The sequence below is a fragment of the Nomascus leucogenys genome, chromosome 15 (genome assembly GCF_006542625.1).
Source record: "Nomascus leucogenys isolate Asia chromosome 15, Asia_NLE_v1, whole genome shotgun sequence".
NCBI lineage: Eukaryota > Metazoa > Chordata > Mammalia > Primates > Hylobatidae > Nomascus > Nomascus leucogenys.
This window is the reverse complement of record NC_044395.1, coordinates 31,369,912-31,394,096: the sequence shown is the minus strand read 5'-3', so window position 1 is coordinate 31,394,096 and position 24,185 is coordinate 31,369,912. Positions and strand designations below refer to the sequence as shown.

The 24,185-nt window shown below is 33.1% G+C and overlaps 1 protein-coding gene across 3 annotated transcripts in view; it reads left to right on the top strand.

Moving 5' to 3' along the window:
* Nucleotides 1-24,185, top strand: part of DYNC2H1 (dynein cytoplasmic 2 heavy chain 1) — a 380,957-nt gene that overhangs the window by 342,902 nt on the left and 13,870 nt on the right. For all 3 annotated transcript variants that reach the window (XM_030828784.1, XM_030828782.1, XM_030828783.1), the window contains 2 exons: nucleotides 15,204-15,313; nucleotides 16,281-16,362. In XM_030828784.1, the coding sequence (XP_030684644.1) occupies nucleotides 15,204-15,313; nucleotides 16,281-16,362 (192 nt within the window). The remainder of the gene's footprint in view (nucleotides 1-15,203; nucleotides 15,314-16,280; nucleotides 16,363-24,185) is intronic.

The following is a 24,185-nucleotide window of genomic DNA, read 5'->3' as shown; positions in this document are numbered from 1 at the left end:
TCAAAGAGTTTCTTGTGTTCCTGATTTCCCCTCTGTGTTTTCCCTTTGGCTTGTAGTGTATCCCTTACAGCGATATATTCTGATTCTTCTGTGATGATCATTCTAAATTCTAGCGTGCTCTCTACCCTGTTTGTAAATCTTACATTGTCACCCTTGGTTTGCTTCCTTTATCCTAGTTTTCTCAACTACTCATAGTTGGATCCCTTGACTGTACGCCTGCAATTTTTGTTCCAGCCCTGCTCATGTGTTGATTTCTATATCCAAGCCAGGAAATATAGAGAGATCTTTATCACCATCACCTAGTTATACTTGGTTATGCTAAATAGACCCAATATTCTAGAAATGTTTAATGGACTCCTAAGTATCTCCCCCATTAGGCTTCCATTGAAAAGCAAACTTGGGAGTGCTGTGTGTTAAATTAGCATTAAGGTTTGCCATTAATACTTACAGTTCATTTTAAACTTCTGCTTCAGTTTCATGTCTTTAGTTTTAGGATCCACAGTGAATTCTTGAACTCCACTCAGTTTTTTTGCCGAACTCAAGCCAGTGGCTGGTACATTGCTCTACTACCAAATCCTGCCACCCTTCGTTCTTATGACAGAATTTTGTTGTTTATATCAGCTATTAGACACCTTGAAGTTTGGGGAGATCTAAGCACTAAATAGCATTAATTATTGTTATTAGTAAATACCACTTAGCATGACATATAGACTGTCATTAAAGCTTATCAGGAAAATAGACAACTAAATAAGCAACAACAACAAATCATTAAAGGAAGTATTTGAGCAAATAGCAGAAGTACTGCAATCTAGAACCACTTAGTGCTAGCCCCTGTTCCCCAGGGGGTAGGTCGGTCTAAAATGTTTGGAATCATTGTTGACTTCTCTCCTCTCACACTTTACATCCAGTCTACCAGAAAGTCATATTTTCTCTGCATTCAAAATACATTCAGAGGTACCTTTTACTATCTGTACTACCACTACCTTGATTGAAGTCGTTGTGAATGCAGCTGTCTAACTAGAGTCCTGCTTCCACCCTTGTTCCCATTCTTATTGGTTCTCAACCACGCAATCTCAAATGTTCCGATGTTAAAGCGCGGCTCAGGTTACATTACTCCTCTCTTGGAAATATCCCCATGACTAGTCATCTCATCTCGAGTATCAAAATCCTTACAACAGCCTACAAGTTTCTTTAAGGTGAAGCCCCGTTATCTCTCTGCTTTTCTTTCCTAGTTTTCTACCTCATTTACTCTGTGCTAGCCATACTGGTCTTGCTTTTCAGTGAACACACCCGGCACGCTCCCTCTCATGGCCCTTACCCTTGCTGCTTCCTCTCCTTGGAATGCTGTCCCCCGGATATGTACAAGGAAGCTTCCTTACCTCCTTCAGGTCGTTGCTCAAATGTCACCTTTTCAGTGAGGCCTTCCCTGACCATCTTGTTTCAAATTGTAACCCCCACCCCACCCCCAATATGTCTTATGCTCTTTTCCATCTTTATTTTTCTCCGTGGTCTATATCTTAGTCTAATACTCTGTATATTATAACCTATTTATTTTTAAAAGTTTCTGTGTATTCTTCCACTGAAAAGGAAGCTTCATAAGGGCAGAGATTTTTATCTGTTTACTGCCCCATCCAAGCATGTAGGCAGTAACTTGTACAAATAGGCTTTTCAGTAAATATTTGTTGAATAAATAAATGACTCCAAATATAAGGTTATTTATTCTCAAGCAAATTGGCATAAATCTCTTTTTTCCAATCATCAAGATATAGCTTCCTGAGATATATTTTGTAGTATTTCATTACCTATTTTGAGATTTTTGGCTTCTATCTAAATCTACCCATAAATGTTATGGTTGAACTTTATACTTCCACAATCTTAACATTTGAAGTGTTTTATTTTCTCTTAAGATCTCAAATGTAAAAAGCAATTTATTATAATTACATTGTTAGGTTTTCACTCATTTTTGAGGTGTCTTACTGTATTTTGGAAGGTTCTGCTACCATATTCTGCATTCCTGGAAGAGTGTATTATTTTCCTAACTCATCTTAGTAACTTTCCTAGTCCTTGGTATGGTGTTTCACACACAGCAAGTACTCAGTAAAATTATTCATAGAAGACTTATATAAATAAACAAAGTTGAAAAAGTCTGTATGTGGCTTTAAAACCTCCAGCATCCCCATTTTTGTATATTATACCCAGAAGAGAAACCTGTGGATGTTTTTTATTCATATATGTGAATAAGTATATATTTATTAGTTTATTCATTTGGTGAATATTTATTGAGCTTCTATTATATGCCAGCCACTGTTCTTAAGTCGAAGAAATACACTGTAGTGAGAAAACATGAAATTCCTGTGAACAGGAATTTCTACATTTTAGTGAAGAAGATAGACAGCAAACAAATAAATATGTTAATATTAGAATTATATCAAAATAATTTGGTCAAAATCTTGAAATTAAAGATTAATATATGGCCAAACTTTAAGTTGGGTTATCACCATCACAGAATGAACTTAGGGTATATATCTGAAATTGTATTCAGAAAAATAAAGCTTTTACTATAGCAATAGTATTACAAAATGTTAAGAGTCAAATTTTGCACAGGGACAGTAATTTCTCAGCAGTAACAGCTGATAAATCCTTCGTATGGCCAACTATCTTGCACATTTGGAATACTAAACAGTACTCTATGGTCTACAATGATATACAGTTTTATAGAAGCAATCTGACAAAACATGCTATTTGTACTGCTTGCAGAAGATAAATCTTGGTTCTAGAAATTTGACAATATAGCAACATAATTGGCTTTGAAGATAACAAAATCTTTCCTGAATTTCTATCTGCATTGCACCTTTCATCACATGCATACCAATTTTAGCAGCTTCCTGGAGTAGAATAAGAGTATCTTTACAGCAGAAAACATGCAGAGAATAAACTCTTATGACAAATTTGGTTTCTTGAAGAATCAGCAAGGGCTAGCAAACAATTTTTCCCTGCATGTAACCATTGATTGTTAGTAATATCTCCTATGCTGGTACCCTTAGTTGCAAAATATTGTTTCAATGCTTTCCTTGATTTATGAGCCGCTTTTTTGCCATTTAAAGGCTTCTCTTAATCTTGTTTAAACATACATTATTAATATATAACAAGAGAGTTGCTAAATGTCTTGCATGCCATATACTTTTGTTTTTGGTAAAGAAGAAGAAATGATTGACAGTTTTTCTGCTGTCGTCAATAAATCCCACCTATCAAAATTTTTTATTATTTCTGAAGATACAATGGAAGGTTGTGAACAAAACATTGTGTACTTGTGATTCCTAAATCAATCATAGCCTTCACCACCTTTGTTCCACTGTCAATAATTGCATTATGCTTTATTTGCTGATTTTCCATTCTATATTATCTATCAGCTTTACTTTGTTGTTAGCTATTTGCAACTGGAAATCTCTTCACAAGCAAGGAAAGTAGTGATTGGTTTTATTGTTAATTTATATGTTATCACACTTTAAAAGGACTTTGGGCTGTATATTATATTATTTATCTATTTGTCTGTTATACATAATATTGAAGTAGACTATTGAGTATTTGGCTTAATACTACCAATAATATTAACTTCTGTATACAATAATTTAAGAAAATATTTTTTAGTAATATATATTCTAGAAAGAATCTTGAACATAAGATTCATAGCTTAGCAAGCCTCAGAACTCCTCTTACTTCATCTCCTGAAAATTATTGGTAATCTATATCAGTGATTTTGACAAGTTTTTTTTTTAACCTCCATAGATTCAAAACCTCAACAAGAAATTGTTCCTAAATATTATTTTTGATGTCTACAGTTCTGAAATTTGATAAGTGAGAAAATAAATATTATGTGTACCTAGTTTTTAATTTTTTCTCTCCTTTCTCTTTTATTTTTGTGTCTGGATTGAAGATGATTTATATTGGATATTTTTTAAATATTTGACTTTTTCTCCTTGAGAAATTTTGAGATAGCAGAGTTGTTATTCCATTATTATTTGGTCCTCACAAAATGGGAAATATTTCCACGTAACTCTTCCTCTTAAAAGATAGAACAAAGTAACTTACGATTAAATTTTGTTACATGTTATATAATTTTGAAAATGTCAGTATATTGAATAATTCCACAAAGATCTGGATTTCAGGACTGTCTTGACACATATATTTTTGTATTAGTTAAATTTTTATTAATATTTCTTGACTAAAATGTTTCTAGCTTTTTATATTTATCTTGCTATTATAGTCTAGTATTTATATTATCAATCTATTTCTTGAACCATAAGTTCTGAAATCTTTAACATAAAATTAACAATTTTTATAATAATTATTCTTTAAATTCTTCTCTTGCTATACTAAACACATAGTAATGATTCAGACTAAGATAATTTCAACCTATAGAGCACATAAGGGGTTTTCATTCAAGTAGCATATAGTGAATATTTTTAAATAAATCTAAATGTCATGCCTTGTTGACATTACTGACATTGTTAAACTTATTAAATAGGGTGGTAACATCTGTCCTTATACAAATATTAATATTATATATTTCCGGGATGTCAGAACAGTGTTAAAGTAAGCATCTGTTTGTTAAGCCTACCAGAAGGTAAAAGGCAAATAACAGATCCTGGCCAAATATTGAAAATGAATTAAACTTTATTTCTAATACATATAAGTATGCTGTAAAGCAAAATGGTGTAGATTAAGGGGGCTAGAGACAAGTGGGTTGGGGAAGGTAACACTTTAGTATGAATGGTCAGGGAAAGCCTCTCTTTGGAGGTGATATTTAAACAGAGACTTGAATGAAGTCAGAGAGCAAACCTTAAAATATATCCGAGGGAAAAACAAATCCAGGCAGAAGGATCAGTAAGTACAGTATCTCTGAGACAGGAATGTGCTTTGCTTGTTCAAGGAACGAAAGTTTTACTGGAAATAAGGTTGAATGGGTGGCCAAGGACCATTATGTATGAGTCCATGTAGGCTTGGTAAGAAATTTAAATTTAGTCTGAGTACATGGGAGATTAGTAGAAGATTGAGAGCAAAAGATTAAAAGGTTATTCTGCTGGTATATGAATAAGCTATAGGGAGGAAAAATGGGAGCAGTCTGACCAGTTAAGAGGTTATTGCTTTCAAAAAGCACATAAGTAGTTGCATCTCTTCTAAAATACCAAATGAATAAATACATTTTGTACATTCAAATAAATAATGCCAGTAAAATTCACTTTCTGCTTTCAAATATCTTGATGGAATTTAATGATTTCATAAAAACGAACTAGTTGAGGAAATTGTCTTCAAGATTATGGACAGTCACATAAATATTTGAAAGACTTTTTATTTTTCATTCTGCAGATGTTTCAGCATTTAGTATATGAAACTATCTTTGTATAGACCTATATTTGCTATTATCTATGGACATTTGGGGCTTCTTTCTATGCCCATCTTAAAGTATGATTTTATTCTGGGATTATCTTTATATATTCTTTTTAATCTCTTTTTGCTTATGTAGAGATTTGAATATTAAGGTGTGTAAACAACTGACTTGCTTCAGAAAAAAAGAGGTTATTGCAGTAATCCAAGTGAGGTTATGATGGACTAGGGTGGTGGCTGTGTATTATGGACTAGGGTGGTGGCTGTGGAGGTTTCTTAAAGAAGTAGTAATATTTTCATATTAAACTTGTGGATTTGGCTATGGGGCATGGGAGAGAGATATCAAACATGGTTTCAAAGTTATTTTTTTTTTTGAGATGGAGTCTTGCTCTGTCGCCCAGGCTGGGGTGCAGTGGCTCTGCCTCCTGGGTTCATGCCATTCTCCTGCCTCAGCCTCCCGAGTAGCTGGGACTACAGGTGCCCGCCACCACGCCCGGCTAATTTTTTGTATTTTTAGTAGAAACGGGGTTTCACCATGTTAGCCAGGATGGTCTCGATCTCCTGACCTCGTGATCCGCCCGCCTTGGCCTTCCAAAGTGCTGGGATTACAGGCGTGAGCCACCGTGCCCAGCCTTGATTTCAAAGTTTTGACCTAAGCAGTTGGTTAAGTGGTTTAGTGAGTTGAAGGATACTGATAATATGGTAATAGAGCAGAGTTTTGTTGTTGTTGTTGTTGTTGTCGTTTAGGGAGGAGGGGAGTGGTCTTGCAAATTAAAAGTTCTAATTTGAACATGATAAGTTTAGATGTCTTTTAGACATCTTGGTGGAAATGTCAGAGAAGTAATTGATGAGAAAGCTACTGGAATTGGAAATGGAAAATTAGCAATTATCAGCATATCAACATAGTGTTCAAAACCATAGGAATGGCCAAGTATCTGGCACTAGTGCACTTCGATATTGAGATGTTTAGAAAAGGAAAAGTTGTCCATCATTAAAACCAAGAAGTAGTAGTTAGGTATATAGAAGAAAGCCTGGGAGGCTGTAGTGATCAAGAAGCCAAGAGAATAAAGTGTTTTTAAAGGTCAGAATTATCAACTATGTCAAATGCTGTGAGATTAGAGGAAAATCATGTTTGGCAACATGGAAGACATTGGTGATCTTGAGGAGCTGTTTTGTGAAGTTCTAAAGAATGAAAGCCTGGTCACATGAGTTTAAAAAAGAATAAGGGGTGAAGTTGAGACAGCAAATATAGACAGTTTTTTCAGGGAGTTGTGTTATGAAGTAACACAGATGAATAGAGTGAGACTGATAGGGAGAAGAGCCAAAGGAATTTTTTTGGTTTGGTTTTGTTTTTTAATATAGGGGATTTTTGACCATATCTGTGTTCACTATAAATTTTTAAATTGATGGTACAAGAAAAAGGAAATGATTTTAGGAGTAAAGTTCTTAAAAAGGCAAGAGGAAATAGGGCACAATGCACATGTGGAAAGATTGGCCTTAAATAGGAGCTTGAACTATTCACAAAACAAGTTACAGTTATAAATTATTAATAAGTAGGTGGACATTATAAATTCCTGTTTTGCCACACTAAAAATTAAATACTGTGCCAAAAAGTAATTTTTAATAATCTTGTTTCTCACAGTGGTTCAGGTTCTGCATGAACACCATCAGGGTTTTTAGCCCATGTAACTCAACTCATTTCTCTATTTAGAAAAGTCGGGGAAATGGTAAATAAAAAACAAAGAATGAAATTTTATTACCCGAGATTTTCTCTACAAGGTGATAAAAATATATCACAAAGTTCTACTGAAAAATGGTACTTTTGTATATCAAATATTGAGCCTAGAAACCCAGGTTTATAAGTTTAATTTAAAAAATACCAAATCTATGGATGGAAACTCTAGTACTCTAATAGGTGGCTATATTAAGGATGGGGAAGAGTAAGATTTCCTTTTTTAACAGTAAGGTAGGGTATATTCTCTTTCTAGACAAGACTATGTCTATTAACTTACTAAAGTTAAACAAGGTAGCAAAATCAACCCAGTGGAGATAGAGCTGTGGAGCCTAAAATCTTCCTCAAATCCTTTGTACAGCTTGAGACTTCTCAGTACACTACACAATGTGGGAAACCATTAACAGTCAAAACCAGTCAAAAAGTGGTTACGATTTTAAAAGTTAGAGTCATTGACTTCAATTTACAGACTTGGAAGAAGCAAGCCTTCCAAGTATCCATCATCCCATTACCACATTCATCGAATTCATAGAAGTTACTTTGTCCCAGAATCTGCATCCATCACTAGACAGCATGGCTAAACTGTGTTCTTTTTGAAAGGTTTATTATAACTAAGTTTTTTAAGCCATTGGAAATGTGTAACATGCTTTAAATTTTATAAGCACTTGGGTTTACTACTACTGTTTTGTTTCTTGTGGGTATCTCATTAATTTGGGTAAAGTTTTTTTGTTTCTTCTCTGTTTTGTTAATTCAAGATTTGAGTTTTGGGGTTTTTTAATGTTTTGTCCAATATTTTTACCAGATATTGTTGACATCCAAATAATAACCCACAAGGTAGGACCCAAAATACTAGGATTTTTTTTATGTTATTTGCAACTCTCTGATAACTATTGAAAGAAAAAGGCTTAGTCTTTTAAGATACCTAAGACATAATTATAAAGGATGATTAACAAGTGGCAGGTCACTTTTAGCATTTGAAAACTCTTCAGAAATTTTTTCCACCTTATTGGATGCAGGTTCTATGCTTACTATGCCAAGGGTTAAAGGGGGAAGGAAATAATAACTTTCTGTAGAAAAATTAGAATATTAAGTTTAAGGATAATAATAAGCAAATCCGGGGAGGTTGGGGAGGAGCTTACGACATTATCTACAGTGCTTTTTACTGGAATGAATGTGGGTGATCATGTGTGTGTATGTTCTTCCACAGTACTATTTAACAACATCATGTTCTGTGTATAAATTAGTGTGTGGAGAGATTTCCTATTTAACTTAAAACTGTTTCTAAAAAGATACCTCTTCCACAGGAAAATCTTATCCCATTTCTCTGTGGCTCCAGATCTGCTAATTCTGACATTTATATTCTACAAAATGGTTAGAATCTTCAGGGAAATTTAGAATAAGTAAAGGTTAAAATACCATAAAAACAAAGTCCTAAGTCAAACTATTTCTGTGCCTTAGGAGGGGAAATGTAAATAGTTAAGAAGTGTTATCCAGCCTGCAAGGGAACTCAATCCACAGTAGGAGAGGGTAGGGCAGAGAGAGATTTCTTATAGTCAGCTTTCAGCAATATCTTTAAATCTGGAGATAAGAAATGCCAGAAACATCAGAATTTCTTTGTAAGTTTATCATGTGAAAGCCCTTCTCAAAGCCAATACTTACCTGTTTCTTGTAAACTTGTTTGGTTAAGGTTACTTAAAAACATCAACATGGGGACATGAAAATTTAAGTTTCTTAGAAGTTTTACTTTGAAAAACTCTCAGAAAAGCAACACAATGAAGTCATGACTTTAGGAAAATGTTAGCCAAATTCCAGGTGTAAAACTATAGGTATTGATTTAAATTGATCAAAGATTCTTTTTTTACCTTTGTTTCTTAATTCCCACTAGTAGCATGTAGAACTGTAGATATAAAGGTAAAATATATAAAAATTTGTTGTGTTAAAACTGGTAGAAATAGGAAAGACGTTTCTGATATGGTGGCATGTGAACAGAGACCTAAAGGAGGTAAGGGAATAGCCTATGCGGGTAGATGTCTGGTAGAAGAGAGTTTCAGGCAGAGGGAACAGCAAGTGCCATGGCCTGAGGCAAAAAGGGTTTTTTGAGAAAGGGCGGCAAATGTGCCTGAAGGAAACAAGACAGAAAAAGGTGTCCAGAGAAGTCAGAAGTTAGGTAGTAAGGGGCAATGGGTTTAGAATTCAGGCAGGAGCAGACAACGCAGGCCTTGTCTGCTATCAAAAGGACACTGACTTCTGTGAGTGAGATGGGGTAACTCTGGGCAACTTTTGAAGACTAGACTATATGCAGGAAGGAAGGGCAACAGTTAGGATTTATGTTTGTGCTTGCCTTTGGATCTTCAAAATATCTTCCTCAAATTATTTTTAACACGTATTAATTGTATTTAACTATTCATGGAAGCTCAGCAATGCCATCTAGTTTTCAAATTGATCCATTGTGTAAAGAATGAGGTTAAGAATTGTTTTACACTCAACCACGTAATCAATAAGCCAAGAGTGTTATTCACACCAAGTCACACAGTGAACTTTATATTAATCAAATCTTCTCTATACATGTGGTAATTATTAAGTTTAGAAATTATTCATTGTCATTGTTCTTAATTAGAATATTGTTTAATTAAAAAATAATGATCTTACTGAAAGCATGTTAGAGCCATAATTTTACTCATTGAATTCCATTTTGCTCAGCCTAAAACATTGAAATGTTTACCTACAAAATATGGCAATTTATAAGCTAATTTTCTTCTACCTAATACATAATTAGGTAGCATTTTTACAAATTGATAGCTATTTTAAAGTCACCAATTAAAAGGCAAAACTTGTCAGATTGGATAAAACAAGACCCAACTATGATGGCTATAAGGCATCATGGCATTGCACTTTAAATATAAATACACAAATAATTTAAAAGGAAAATGATAGAAAAAGATGTATCATGCTAACACTAGCCAAAAGAAAGCTGGTGTAGCTATATTAAATATTGAGCAAAATAGGTGTCCCAGCAAAGTTACTAACCAGAGATAACAAAGATTATTTTATAATGATAAAGAGATCAAGTCATCAAAAGAACATAACAAAACCAAACTTTTACACACCTAATAACAGAGTTTGAAAATAAATGAAGCAAAAAACTGAGAACTGCAAAGAGAAATAGATAAATCCAGAATTAAAGTTGGAGATTTCAACATACGCCTCTCAATAACTGAAAGGATAAATAGATACCAGATCAGTAAAGATATAAAAGACTTGAGTAACACTATTAGCTAAATTAATAGTTACAGAACATTAACAAAAGCAGAATGCGCATTCTTTTCAAGTGCACACAGGATGTTTACAGTGGTAGATCACATTCTGTGCCATAAAGCTAGTCTAAATAAATCTAACAGAATTCAAACCACACAAAGTTTGCTTTCTCACTACAATGGAATTAAGTTAGAAACCCATAACAAAGATTTAATGAAAATCCTAAAATATTTGGAAATGAAAAACATACTTGTAAATAACCCATGGGTCAAAGAAGATATCAAAAATAAAGTTGGAAATTAATTTAATGGAATAAAAATTAAAACACAATACATTAAAATGTGGACATGGCACATTGAGAAGAATGATGGCTTAAATTATTTGCATTAAACACTTTTGCCAAGGAACACAGTGCATTAAAACAAAGTAAAATGGCATCAGTTTATAAATGCATTGTCTTTTACATTACAGAATTGCAATTATATGTGAATGAAGATATTCATTAATAGGCTATAGGCTAGACAGACCCACTGGAATATTTTGATATTTTTCCCATATTTTTCTATGTATTTAAATAATGTTTTTATATAATTAGGTTCATACCGTGTATACATTTTTGCATTCTGATAAATACATTAGGTCCTAAACAGTTTCCAATGATATTAAATATTTTTCCAATACCAGTTACTGGCTGTGTAATTTTGTAGTGATATGCCATAATTTAATCAGCTAATTTCCTAAACATTTTCCAATGATTAAATATTTTTCCAATACCCGTTTTTATTGGCTGTGTAATTTTATAGTGATATGTAGAGATAGGTTTTTAGCCCAACAGAATAGCAGGAGAAGTGTAGTGATATGCCATAATTTAATCAGCTAATTTCTAATTATGCTTCTAATTTGTTATAATTTTGAATGAGCAAGCCATGTATAATAATGTTTTGACTATTCCCTTAATTTGTATTCCAAGAAATGAATTACTGAGTAAAGGGGCTTTTTTTTTTTTTGAGATGGAGTCTTGCTCTATCACCAGGCTGGAGTGCAGTGGCACAATCTTGGCTCACTGCAACCTCCGCCTCCCAGGTTCAAGCGATTCTCCTGCCTCAGTCTCCCAAGTAGCTGGGACTACAGGCGCATGCCACCACGCCTGGCTAATTTTTGTATTTTTAGTAGAGATGGGGTTTCGCCATATTGGCCAGGATGGTCTCGATCTCTTGACCTCACGGTCCCCAAACCTCAGATTCCCAAAGTGCTGGGATTACAGGCATGAGCCAGGGTGCCTGGCCAAGGCTTGTATATTTTTAAAGCTTTGACACATTTTATCACATTGTTTTATCACAGTGTACCACTATATACTCCTAACAAAATTTTGTCTGTGTTGCAACCCTTAGCAACATTTAATCATTATCATTTCTCCTGCTATTCTGTTGGGCTAAAAACCTATCTCAGTTTTATGTAACTACTGAAGATGATATCTTGTTTCTATAATTAATGTACACAATTTGCCATTTTGTTAATGTTATTAACTCATTTTTATATTTGTGGTAAATGTGTTTTTCCAATTTAGTTTTAATGGTATATATATATATATATATATATATATATATATAAAATATAAAATCTTGTATAATATGACCTATATTTCTTTTATCTTTTTAATGAAAGTCCACCATTCTCTAATAAGATGTATAATCTCACCCCTTTTTTTCCCTCATGTGAATTTTTTTTCCTCCATTAATTTATGGAATAAAATTTTACTCCGAATGGTAAGTAGCACAGTTTTAGGTTAGAATGTGAATTGAAGATTGAATTTTTTTCCAAACAGTACTTTTTCCCCAGCATAATTGATTGAATAATGTTTTTATTCCTCAGTGACCTTGTAATAGGTTAAATTCTAACAGTTTTACTTCATTATGATCAGAGACTCAGTTTCTTCCTGGTGTGTGGATACACATTTCATAAATGTGTGCAAAAACTTTAAAGGAATGTTTCCTCCATAGGGTATCACTGATACATTTGAATCACTTAATTTTTTTTTTCTTTGATCTCATGCTTTTGGCCCTTTGGGATTTTCATAAAGTTGTTTTCATGCACATTTAATTTTGTCACAATAATTATATAGATTTAATTCTATATTTAACTGATTTCATTGCTTATAGCCAATAGGATTAGCCTCTGACTTCTATATCCCTAAAAATATTAGTGTTAATTTATATGTAAAAGATATGGAAAACTTTTAGATATGGAAAACTATTTTTTTTTTTGGAAGAGATACAAACGTATGTTTTCTGAACTCTCACCTATGTAAAAATGATACCTGCTTGTATTACAATTTACTGATAAAATAATATTCTAGGATAGCCTTTTATCATCAAAATTCTGTATATTTTGGTCCATAAAGGAGTGGAAGTCTTATGACATACTATGTATTTCTTACATAGTTTTCCACTTACTATCATTTTTCAGTTATTTTTGTATGTCTCATCTCCTCTAACTAAATAAGCTGTTTGCATTCAGTAAATGCTTGAGTAAATGAATGTAATTTGAATTTGTAAATCCTACTACATAATCAACATTTTTAAAATAAAATATTGCAATATCGTATCACCTTTGAAAATCATTTATGTTCTAATAATGGAGGTAAACTAGATAATCTTTATCATTCATTCCAGTTTAGAAGTTTTACTGCCTGTGATTCTAAGTGTTTGTGCGTGTATAATATTCGAGAAATTGCCTAGCCCATTTAGCTGTTCAGTTTTATTAGCTGTTTATTCACTTATTTCCATGTTATATCCGTTATATGCTATTTGAAGAATTATGGGTATATAGTCTCATAGTCATAGAAGAGACTAGAGGTTTTATGTTTAATCTCAAACCTAATCCTTTAAAAGGGGCATAGCCCATAACTTAGAGTGAAGTAAAGAACATTTATGAAAAATATTTGCCAGTTAGTATTCCTACGACTTTGTTCAAAGCCCAATTTATGTGTGCATATTTCTGGTTATTAAAGATAATGCTACTTACCTATTTTCGTGCTTATCGTTTCTGCACTGTGAAGTTTGCTGTTCAAAGATATGCATGCTAAAATAATCTTTGTTATTTAAACTTTATCTCATTAAATAACACATTTGCATTAGTCTACCTTTAAGCTTAATAGATTAACAAGTTATTTTTCCCTTGGATTAATAACATTTTTACTAAAAGAGCTTTCCCTTCTTGACTAATTATATTATTCAAACAAGTGAAAATCTGATTATCAGCCATGTTAGTTTGAACATATATATATACATTCATTACTGGCAACGACTCTTCAGGACATTTGAATTCAAAATTAATTTCACAGCATTAATGAAATAGTAGTATAGTTGGAAATACTTATTAAATGACTGTTTTAAAATAAGATAAAATAACAGGAATAAATATTAACTATAATAAAGATACAGTTAAGTACAATTTGTTGATTATGTTTAGCTAGCAAAAGAAATTAGCAGATAATTTAATAAAAATTATTTGATAGGGAATAAATATGCTATGTATAATATTATTTAATTGAAAATAGATACTTTATGAAGTGCTATCATTGTAAAGGTTATAGCCAAGAGAAATAATTATGCTTCGCTAAGAAGATCTTTTAAAAGTCTTTTCTGTTTATACAAAACATATTATTCATTGGTAGAGGAACATAGGAACATTTCTGAGTACTATTCAAATGCATTAAGATGTTAATGCAAACACAGCTTTAGAGGTTTTAATTTCTTGTATTCTAGACCTGGCTAAGAGATGTAAATGCTTGGGTAAATAATAGGGTGTTACAGTACATGAAACACATCCTTTCTATGACAGTAATAAATTAAATGAACACGTATTTTTCTAGGCTGTTTATAAATCATGCAAAATGAATTACTGAGTAAGTGAGGATTCTGTACGTTTTTAATGGCTGACATTACTATAGTACCATCTCTGTGCACCAGCTGAACTAATAGCTTACTGATGATTTCTGAATCAGTCTATCTCTTAAAGGATATTATCACCTGCAGGAAATATTACAGAGAAACAAGTCACTTAAAACTACCTGAGTTTACTTCCTGGTTCCAGCAACTTATTTGACCTTGGGCGAGACCCTTAACCTCACTGGGCCTCCACTTCCTCATTTGTAAAGTATGGATACTAATAATAACTTGCAGGGTCATTGTAAGTGTAAACTTGGTTAATACATGGAAAGCATGTAGTAAGTGTTACACAGACTTTCTGTTGTTTTTGTTATCTGTTCCAAATGGCAATTTTTAAAAAATGCTTATGAAATATACTTTATATTGATATGTATTTCTCCAAATGGAGTATGAGTTGATTATTTAAAAACATCTTTTAACACAAAATTATTTCTTTTTGGACATTGCCCTCCACTGTTGTAAGATGGCAAATTCACCATCAAATCTGGAACTGGAACCCTTATTCGGTTTACATTGCCAAGAGAACTTTTTAGTTAGGCCTGGATGTTCAGTATTTCGTCAGCACACTAGAAGTGCTGGCCCAAAATGGGATGCTGTACATTAGGTTAATTTTCACCTTTTGGACTTTTTATTTTGAGCAGATTTTTACCAACAAACAGTTGTGCAAGGAATCTTATTTAAGATGGATGGATATTATGCCAAATTGCAATGCCAGACTTTACAATGTAAAATGGAAATGTTATATATATATATATTTTCTAGATACCGTTTCAGAGCATTTGGAAACTGAATTACTTTGTTATTGAAAATGACTTAAGTCTTTAACTGACTTATCTTTTAAGTGTGTGTGTATTTATATGTTCATATTTCCCCCCCTCTAGAACTGGGTAGATAAAGCTGAAAAACAAGCTCTTCTCTCTGAAACGCTTGACCTATCAGAACTTTTCCATCCAGACACATTTCTTAATGCTCTTCGCCAGGAAACTGCAAGGTAATTAAAATGAAATACTTTACCTATTTGTCCCTGAGGGTAATTAATTTTGCTATATTGACTTCCTATTATACTGCCCTTGATTATCAAGAAATAAATTTATTATTGAAACACAGTTATGTTATTTTCTTATACTCTAAATCATACAGTTAACCTTTAGCTTAAAAAAGCATTGCTTTTAATGATGATATGTTTTATTCAAATTTAAAAAGATAAAATGTAACTTTTATAATTTTGATCTTTTATCTAAACCTGTGCTGTCCACTGTGGTAGCCAGAAGTCACATGGACCTATGTAAATGAATTAAAGTAAAAATCAGATTTAAAATTCAGTTTTTCAGTAACTCTAACCATATTTAAAGTGCTCAATATCCGCATGGCTTGTGGCTACCATTTTGGACTGCATGAAAATATTTTTATCTTTGCAGAAAATTCTGCTGGACAGTGCTGACTAGGCTCCTTGGTGGAGAACAGGACCTGATGATTAAGATCAAGCTCCTTTTCTTACCACACTCAGATTCTGTCATATCATATATAATTTTTAACAAGTTGGAATGTAATAAAAGGGAATTACTAAAAATATCCTCAACAAAATTTAGTTGTTTAGTAACTCTCAGGGGTATTTCAATTTGCATTGCTTCAGGATATTATAAACATCAAATTTCCGTTCAGCTAATAAACATTTATTGAACACCCATCGTGTGCCTGCATTTGAGGGTAATGGTCAAAACAGGATTTAAAAATGAAAAAAAGAAACGCCAGGAACTTACAGCACCAAAGAGGAGACTGACAGTTAACTTTGAAAATTTACTGTGAACTCTAACATATTATGCATAGTTTAATGGTATTATTATTTACACATGGTAAATATTTTAATTTTAAGTAAATAGGACTATATCTTCAGTTACTCTTCATATTTTAATTCCTAAGGATTATTGATTTGTGACTTTGATGCTTTACCTTTACAGGGCAGTGGGTCGTTCTGTGGATAGCCTTAAATTTGTAGCCTCATGGAAAGGTCGACTGCAAGAAGCAAAGCTACAAATTAAGGTACTAGACTAATTTTACATCTTGGAATCTCAGCCCTACCACCAACTGATATAAGAGATTCTGAAATTTTGATCTCAAAGTGACATATCTTTATAGTGTAAGATCAGTAGAGTTAGATTGTATTATCTATTTGAAAAATCAAAATAAGATTTGGCATGAAACAACTTGTAATAGAAAATACAGACTCTTCTTATGCAAACATAAGAATCTTAGGGATACAATATTTGAAAGTGTAACTTTTAGCACAAATTTATACAAACCATGCAGTTCTTTTACCTTACCTGTTCTAAAATTGAACCTAATATTTACAGTACAGTAAACTACATACAGGTTGAGCATCCAAACATCCAAAACACCCCCAAATCTGAACCTTTTTGATTGCCAATATGATACCACATATTGTCGTATTTTGGTCCACATGGATGGCCAAGATAGTGACACCTTTGCTTTCTGATGGTTCAGTGTGTGCAAACATTGTTTCATGCACGAAATTCTTTAAAATATTATATAAAATTACCTTCGGAGTATATGTATAAAATGTATATGAAACATAAGCGAATTTGGTGTTTAGACTTGGGTCCCATCCCCAAGATAGTTCATTTGTGTATGTGCAAATAGTCATGCACTGCATAACGATGTTTGTCAATGACAGGTTGCACATACTACAGTGGTTCCATAAAATTATAATGAAGCTGAAAAATTCATATTGCCCGGTGACGTCTTTTGTTCACTGTAACATTTTGGTGCACACATTACTCCTGTGTTTGCAGTGATGCTAGTGTAAACAAATCTGCGCTGCCAGTTATATAAAAGTAAAGCACATATAATTATGTATAGCACATAATACTTGATAACTGTTCATGCTTTATGTATTTACTATATAATACCTTTTATCATTATTTTAGAGTGTACTCCTTCTAATTATATTCTTCAAAAAGTTAACTGTAAGCCTCAGGCAGGTCCTTCAGGAGGTATTCCAGAAGAAGACATTGTAACCATAGGAGATGACAGCTTCATGCCTGTTACTGCCCCTAAAGACCTTCCAATGGTTAAGATGTGAAGGTGGAAGACTGACAATAATGATCCTGACCCTGTGGTAGGCCTAGGCTAATGTGTGCATTTGTGTCTTCATTTTTAACAAAAAAGTTTAAATAGTAAAAATTAAATTTTTTAAAAAAAAACCTTAAAAAATAATGATATAAAAATATTTTTATACTTTTTGACTCTTGTAAATAACACTTAGCTTAAAACAAACACATTGTACAGCTGTGTAAAAAATCAAAATATAAAGTAAAAAGTGTTTATGTTTAAAACACCTGGGCTCAAGTGATCCTTCTGCCTTGGCCTCCCAGAGTGCTAGGATTACAGGCATGAGCTATTGCACTTGGCCTGACTATAGTTCTTTAATGCAGTTAACTTTATGCAACTAGCTTTTCAGAAATTCCATTCATGTAGTTCTAGTTTCCTGCTCAAAACACTTTTTACTTTATACTTTTAATTTTTTACACATCTTGTGTTTATGTTTTAAGCTAAGTGTTATTTATAAAAGTCAAAAAGTTAAACAAATTAAAAGTATAAAGTTACAGTAAGCTAAGGTTAATTATTGAAGAAAATTATTTTTAACAAATTAGTGAAGCCTAAGTGTACAGTGTTTATAAACTCTACAGTAATATATAGTAGCGTCCTAGGCCTTCGCATCATTCACCGCTCATTCACTGACTCACCCAGAGCAACTTGCAATCTTTCAAACTCCATTCATGGTAAGTGCCCTCAACGGGTATAGGATTTTTTTTTTATCTTTTATACTCTCTTTACTGTATATTTTCTATGCATAGATATGTTTAGGTATATAAACACCATGTGTTCAGTTGCCTACAGTATTCAGCACAATTATATGCTGTACAGATTTGTTTCCTAGGAGTAATAGGCTATACCATCTAGGTTTGTGTAAGTACTCTCTCATGTTCACACAGTGATGAAGTCACCTAATGATGCATTTCTCAGAATGTATTCCCATCATTAAGTGATGCATGACTGTATTCCAAAATTCAAAAAAAATGCAAAATCAAAAACACTTTGTTCTCGAGCATTTCAGATAAGGGATACTCCATCTGTATAAAGTATAGTATATAAAAAATTAGTATATAAAAAATCTTGTCCTCAGGGAGTTGAGAATTTGTGAGTACATTAGTTAACGGTTTAAAAAAAAAGCCACTTATGATGTTCTATTTCTTTTGTAGTACAAATTTTTCTTAGCTCTTTTTCCTTTTAAAATCCATTATTTTTACAATAACAGGTAATCATTCAAACATTAACAAAAATAATTTAAAAGTCTTTGATGGAAACTTTTTCCCCAGCAACCCCAACCTTCTTTCGTATCACTAGCCCCTCTTACACTGTCATTCCTTGCTATTCCTTTTTCCCATTTCTTTACATAGAATTGCCCTCTTAACATTTTTTTCCACTTAAAAACTTTAAGCTGGTCTCAAGCGATCCACCTTCCTCGGCCTCCCAAAGCGACGAGATTACAGGTGTGAGCCATTGCATATGGCCTGGCTATAGTTCTTTAATGCAGTTAACTTTATGCAACTAACTTTTTAGAAATTCCATTCATATAGTTCGTTTCCTGCTCAAAAAATTTGTTTTCATATTACTACTATTTTCTAACATACTATATCATTTATTTATATTTGTTGTCTTATTCCAGTAGAGTGTAAGTCCCGTGAGAGTAGTAACAATAGCCGTTACATAATAAGCATTCAATCAAACCCTTTCTGAATGGTTGAGGGCCTATAATAGGAGAGGCACTGTAGTAGGTGTTCTAGCATCGGCTACAATAGCATAGTGTGCCAGAAATTTGATCATTACCAACAAGCTAGATCTTTCCCTTTTGGCTCTATAGACTGCCATAAAATTCTCACTTAAAGCTGAAGGAGTTAGAAAAGTTTTCTTCCATTTCTTTCATTTAATTTTGTCGTTTTGTTTTGTTGAGATGGGGTTTTGCTATGTGGCCCAGGGTGAATTTGAACTCCTGGGCTCAAGCAATCCTCCTGCCTCAGCTTCTTGAGTAGCTGGGATTACAGGCACACACTAGGACACCCAGCTTCTTGACATTTTATTTTAACCTTAGCCCCTAGCTCATGAGAAGTACCTTGGCTATTACTGGTGGGTCATACACTGCTGTCCAATTGTCAGGAGAGGGAGGGAACACAAAACATGTATATTTAGTCTCTGGCAGCTGTGAACCATGCATGTAATTATAGCATCATTATTTAATTTAGGAGTATAATAAGCAAGGGAAACCAGTTTTATTGTGTTCATATTTCCCAGAGTATGTTGCCCGTTCTTTCAAAGTCATGCAGAACCAGAAAATCCCAAGCTTATATAATTGTTTTGTACACTGGGGCAGTGGGCACGCGGGGGGTGGGCTGTGCTGACAGTAAAATAAGGTTAAATATTACTATCTAAAAAAGAGCTATGTGACATTTTTAAGCAATTAATGGGGCAGTCTGAGCCTTGGCTGTCACAGTTATGAGATTTCAATAATAACTTCATTGACATGTTTATTATGAGGATCTCTGAATAATCTGTATATATATAATGAATATATATTTTTATATATACAATGAATATTTTCATATGTATTCAGATTACATATATGATTAAGATTTATATAGGTAGGAAATATTTGTTTCTTAGTTAGAAAAACAAGTATGTTTTCATATAAAGTTCTCTATATCCAGTAAGCAAAATTCTTTTATTTTTCATTTGGGATTCATTAAAAGATATTTTATTGTTAAAAATTAAAATATTCACTTGTAAATATTTAGTAACATAAATAAGCATGGTATAATGACTAGAAAATAATTGTCATTTTTGTTAGTAATGTATTTCCACATATACTTACAACTTTAATTTTAAAAGCCATCTCTACATACGAGATTTAAGATAATTCGACAGAACTTTTCCTCTCTCTGGTCCATTCATGTGAGCTATAAAAGCACATTTTCTAACTTTCTCACCTGCAGTTTCCAGTAATGTTATCAGGGAAGAAGTCTTGGTAAGGCCTTCACTGTTAGCACTTGGCAAAATTAGTAAGTTCATTTGTCCATTTAGGCTCCTTTTAATTATGTTTTTCAACAGAGGGGATTGTTTCAATAGGAGAACTTTGGATTTGAATTATACTTGAATTTTACTATCACTATAATTTTATTAGTTTTTTTTAAATCTCTGTCACCATAGACTGAATTAAACAGTGAGGCTGTAGTTCTCCAAAACCAATCAATATCTTAAACCCTCTAGAACTACTTGAGAGAACATGCTTATGTATTGATTTTCAGTTCCTGAACATGGCCCTCTAAAATTCCTGCCATTATTGATCTATTATGTGTTCAATAGTACTTGAAAACTTGATATTGCAAAATACATAAATCAAGCTCCTGTTCAGCCTCCATGTTACATCTTCCTCCAAGGCTGAGAGAGGATTGCCCTAGCAACACTTCAAGCGCTCAGTAGCCATATGTGGTATAGTATATACAGTAACTACATATGGCTGCTGAGCACATATGGGTACTATATTGTAGCTCTGCATGGAACAGTCAATTCCCTAGGAAAACGTAAACATTCTTTGGTCTTCAAGGTTTTTTTTTTCAATAATGTTTAATACTTTCTATTAAACATTTTAAACAAATACAGAAGAGAGAGTAGTAAAATGAGTCTGCATATTCCAAGGTTTTAAGATAGAAACATTCCCCCTTTTTCTTTTTTCTTGCTAAAACACATTTCAGACATCATTTTATTTTACCCCTCTATGGTTCTGAATGTGTTTCTTTAAAAATATGTTTTTTCTTAAATATAATGTATTATCACAATATATCAAAATTAAAATTCCTTGGAATTATTTAATATTCAGTCCAAAACAATACTGACCAGTCTCCAAAAGAACTCTTTCCAATGGTTTGTTCGAATCAGGGTCAAAATAATGAAATGAAATGCTAACATTGCATTTGGTGATGTGCCTTAAGTCTTTTTATATCTAAATCAGGTTCCACCTTTCATTTATTACCACTGTTTGTTACAGGGTGGGGTCAAATATAAAAAAAGGAAATCACAAACCTTAGCTGGCTTGAAATACAAGATAAGTATTACATTGTGTCAGAAACAGGACAGAAAATAAAATTAGAAGTAGGGCCGGAAATACAGATAGATTGAGCTATAAGTCCAGAATTAGGAAGCAACGGAGCATGGCTTTTTTAGAGTAAAAGGAATTAGCAGTGCTAAATGTTGCATAGGACTATAACCAGGCTTGTTGCTTGTCTAATCCAGTTCTGAGGTTAGGCTCTCCATCTCCCCAACAGAAGGAGACTGAATAAAGCTGTTGCAGGCCTGGAGCAGTGGCTCATGCCTGTAATCCCAGCATTTTGGGAGGCCGAGGCAAGCGGATCGCTTGAGCCCAGGTGTTTAAGACCAGCCTGAGCAACATGGAAGAACCCTGTTTCCACTACAAATACAAAAAATTAGCCAGGCCTGGTGGTGCATGCCTGTCATCCCAGCTACTCAAGAGGCTGAGGTGGGAGAATCACCTGAGCCCAGGAGATCAAGGCTGCGGTGAGCCGTGATCATGCCACTGTATTCCAGCCTGGGCAATGGGAGTGAGATCCTGCCTCAAATAACCAAACAAACAAACAAAATAAAGCTGTTGCAGAATCACTGATTGAGTTTATGGCATTATAGAAATCTGTAGGCTTAAGAAAGCTGCAAGACAAAGAAATAGCCTGACTCCTTAGATGCTAAATCTCACTACCTATCCACGAGATCTGCAGTATCCCAACATCGCCAGAACAGAACCCCCAAACTGGCATTATAAATATTGTATGTATGTAGATATGGAAGGGACAGTACAGAGGTCTGTGGAGGGAAAATACTGCTCAAGATGAACCTAGAATCCAAAATCCAAAGTAAATGGGAAAAAAAATCTAATCCAAAAAAGAAAACTAACAAAATCACCAGATGAAACAGCTAGTCAATTAGTTTGTTGTTAATTTTATAGAAAAATCTGACAAAAAAGTTAACTATTTTAGTTTCCTTGAACAGATACATGAAGGAATAACTTCCAGTACAAAATAACAAGAACTTCTGGAGGAGAAACAGGGAAAGATAATACAGTTATAGTTCAAAGTAATGTCAGAAATGAAAAATGTAGTCTTTAAATGAAAAAATTGACAAACTATACATTAGATATGATTGAAGAAGACATGATAAATTGGTTATGTTATGAGACAAAGAGAATAGTTTCAGATACTCCATCCTATTTCTAAAAGGATTTCTAGAAGTATAAAACAGAATGACAGAGAAGTGAAATTTGAAAAACTAATTCAGGAATTTTCCAGAATTGGAGAATGATGAGTTCTTGGATGAAAAGCATCTGCAAAGTACCAAAAATAATAAACAAAAGTAAAGTAAGGTTCACACCTAATCATACTATAGCAAAGCTAGTCAATATCCAGATTAAAGAGTAAAATCTTCAAAGTTAGCAGATAAAACATCAGATTTTCTACCAAAATAATCACCATGTTGACAGCGGACTTCTCATTCACAACACTAGATGTCAGAAGACTGTAAAATAATATATTCAAATTGATGAGGAAAAATAATTGTTAAACTCAAACTTTATTGCCATCTAAAATATTCAATAATGAAGGCAATAAAAAGACTTTAGGAACCCAAAGACCACAAGAATTCACCACTCACATACAGCTCAATAAAAGCAATATTGAAACATGTACTTCTGCAAAAAATAAAGCCAGAGAGAAAGTAATGAACACCTAAAACAACAGTGATTTGTGTCTAAAGAAATCCTGAGTAGATATTTTCCTGTATGTTGTTTCTAAAAGTCTGACAAAAAAGTTAACTCTTTTAGTTTCCTTGAACAGATACATGAAGGAGTAACTTCAAATTAACAAAATAATTTTAGTGTGTAATGTAACTTAAATTTAAGTAACTTAAATATTGACTGTAAAATATGTTATGCTTAAGCTGAAAATCTAAACAGCAATAATTCAATTATATATAATGTGTTAAAATTCATACTATGGTCAGTACTGAATACTTTAAGAATTTATTAGAAAGTTTTACACTTAATTATGCATTTAAAAGTAGATGGTAAAACACTAAAATAGATATACAATCCATAGCAGAAAAGGAGAAAAAGCAAGCAAAAAAGGTAAAGAGAAAAAAATATAAAATAGGAATAATACCAAATATATGACTATTGTAAACATATTAATCCTACCAATTAAGAAAGAGAGATTATCAGACTGGGGAAAAAATAAAATCCAGTTAAATGTTACTTAAAGATGTACATTTAAGTCATGATCACGCAGATAATTTGAGAAGTGGAAAAATACACGAAAGAAGAACTTAATGGTGAAAATGTCCTCTTTACATATCACAAGAGTAAATACTTTAAAAATGTCAGACTTTCCAAAATCAAATTTTAAAATTTAATGCAATTTCAACCAATATCCCAAAGTGTGTTTTGTTTTTTTTTAATCTGTGGCCACATGAGTTTGAGTTAGCATTTGCTCAAACTAGCTCAAAACTTCGTGGCTTAGAATACCAATTTATTATTTTCTCACAATTCTGTGGGTTGCCTAGTAGATCCTTTGCTGATTTACTCAGACCCACTCTGCATCTGCATTCGGCTAGATCAGTTAGAAGGGAAGGTCCATGCTGGTCTCATTCATATATATGGCAACTGGTGCCAGCTTAGTCCTTCACATGCCCTCTGGTACTGTAGGTACCTCATACTGAGGTACCTCAGT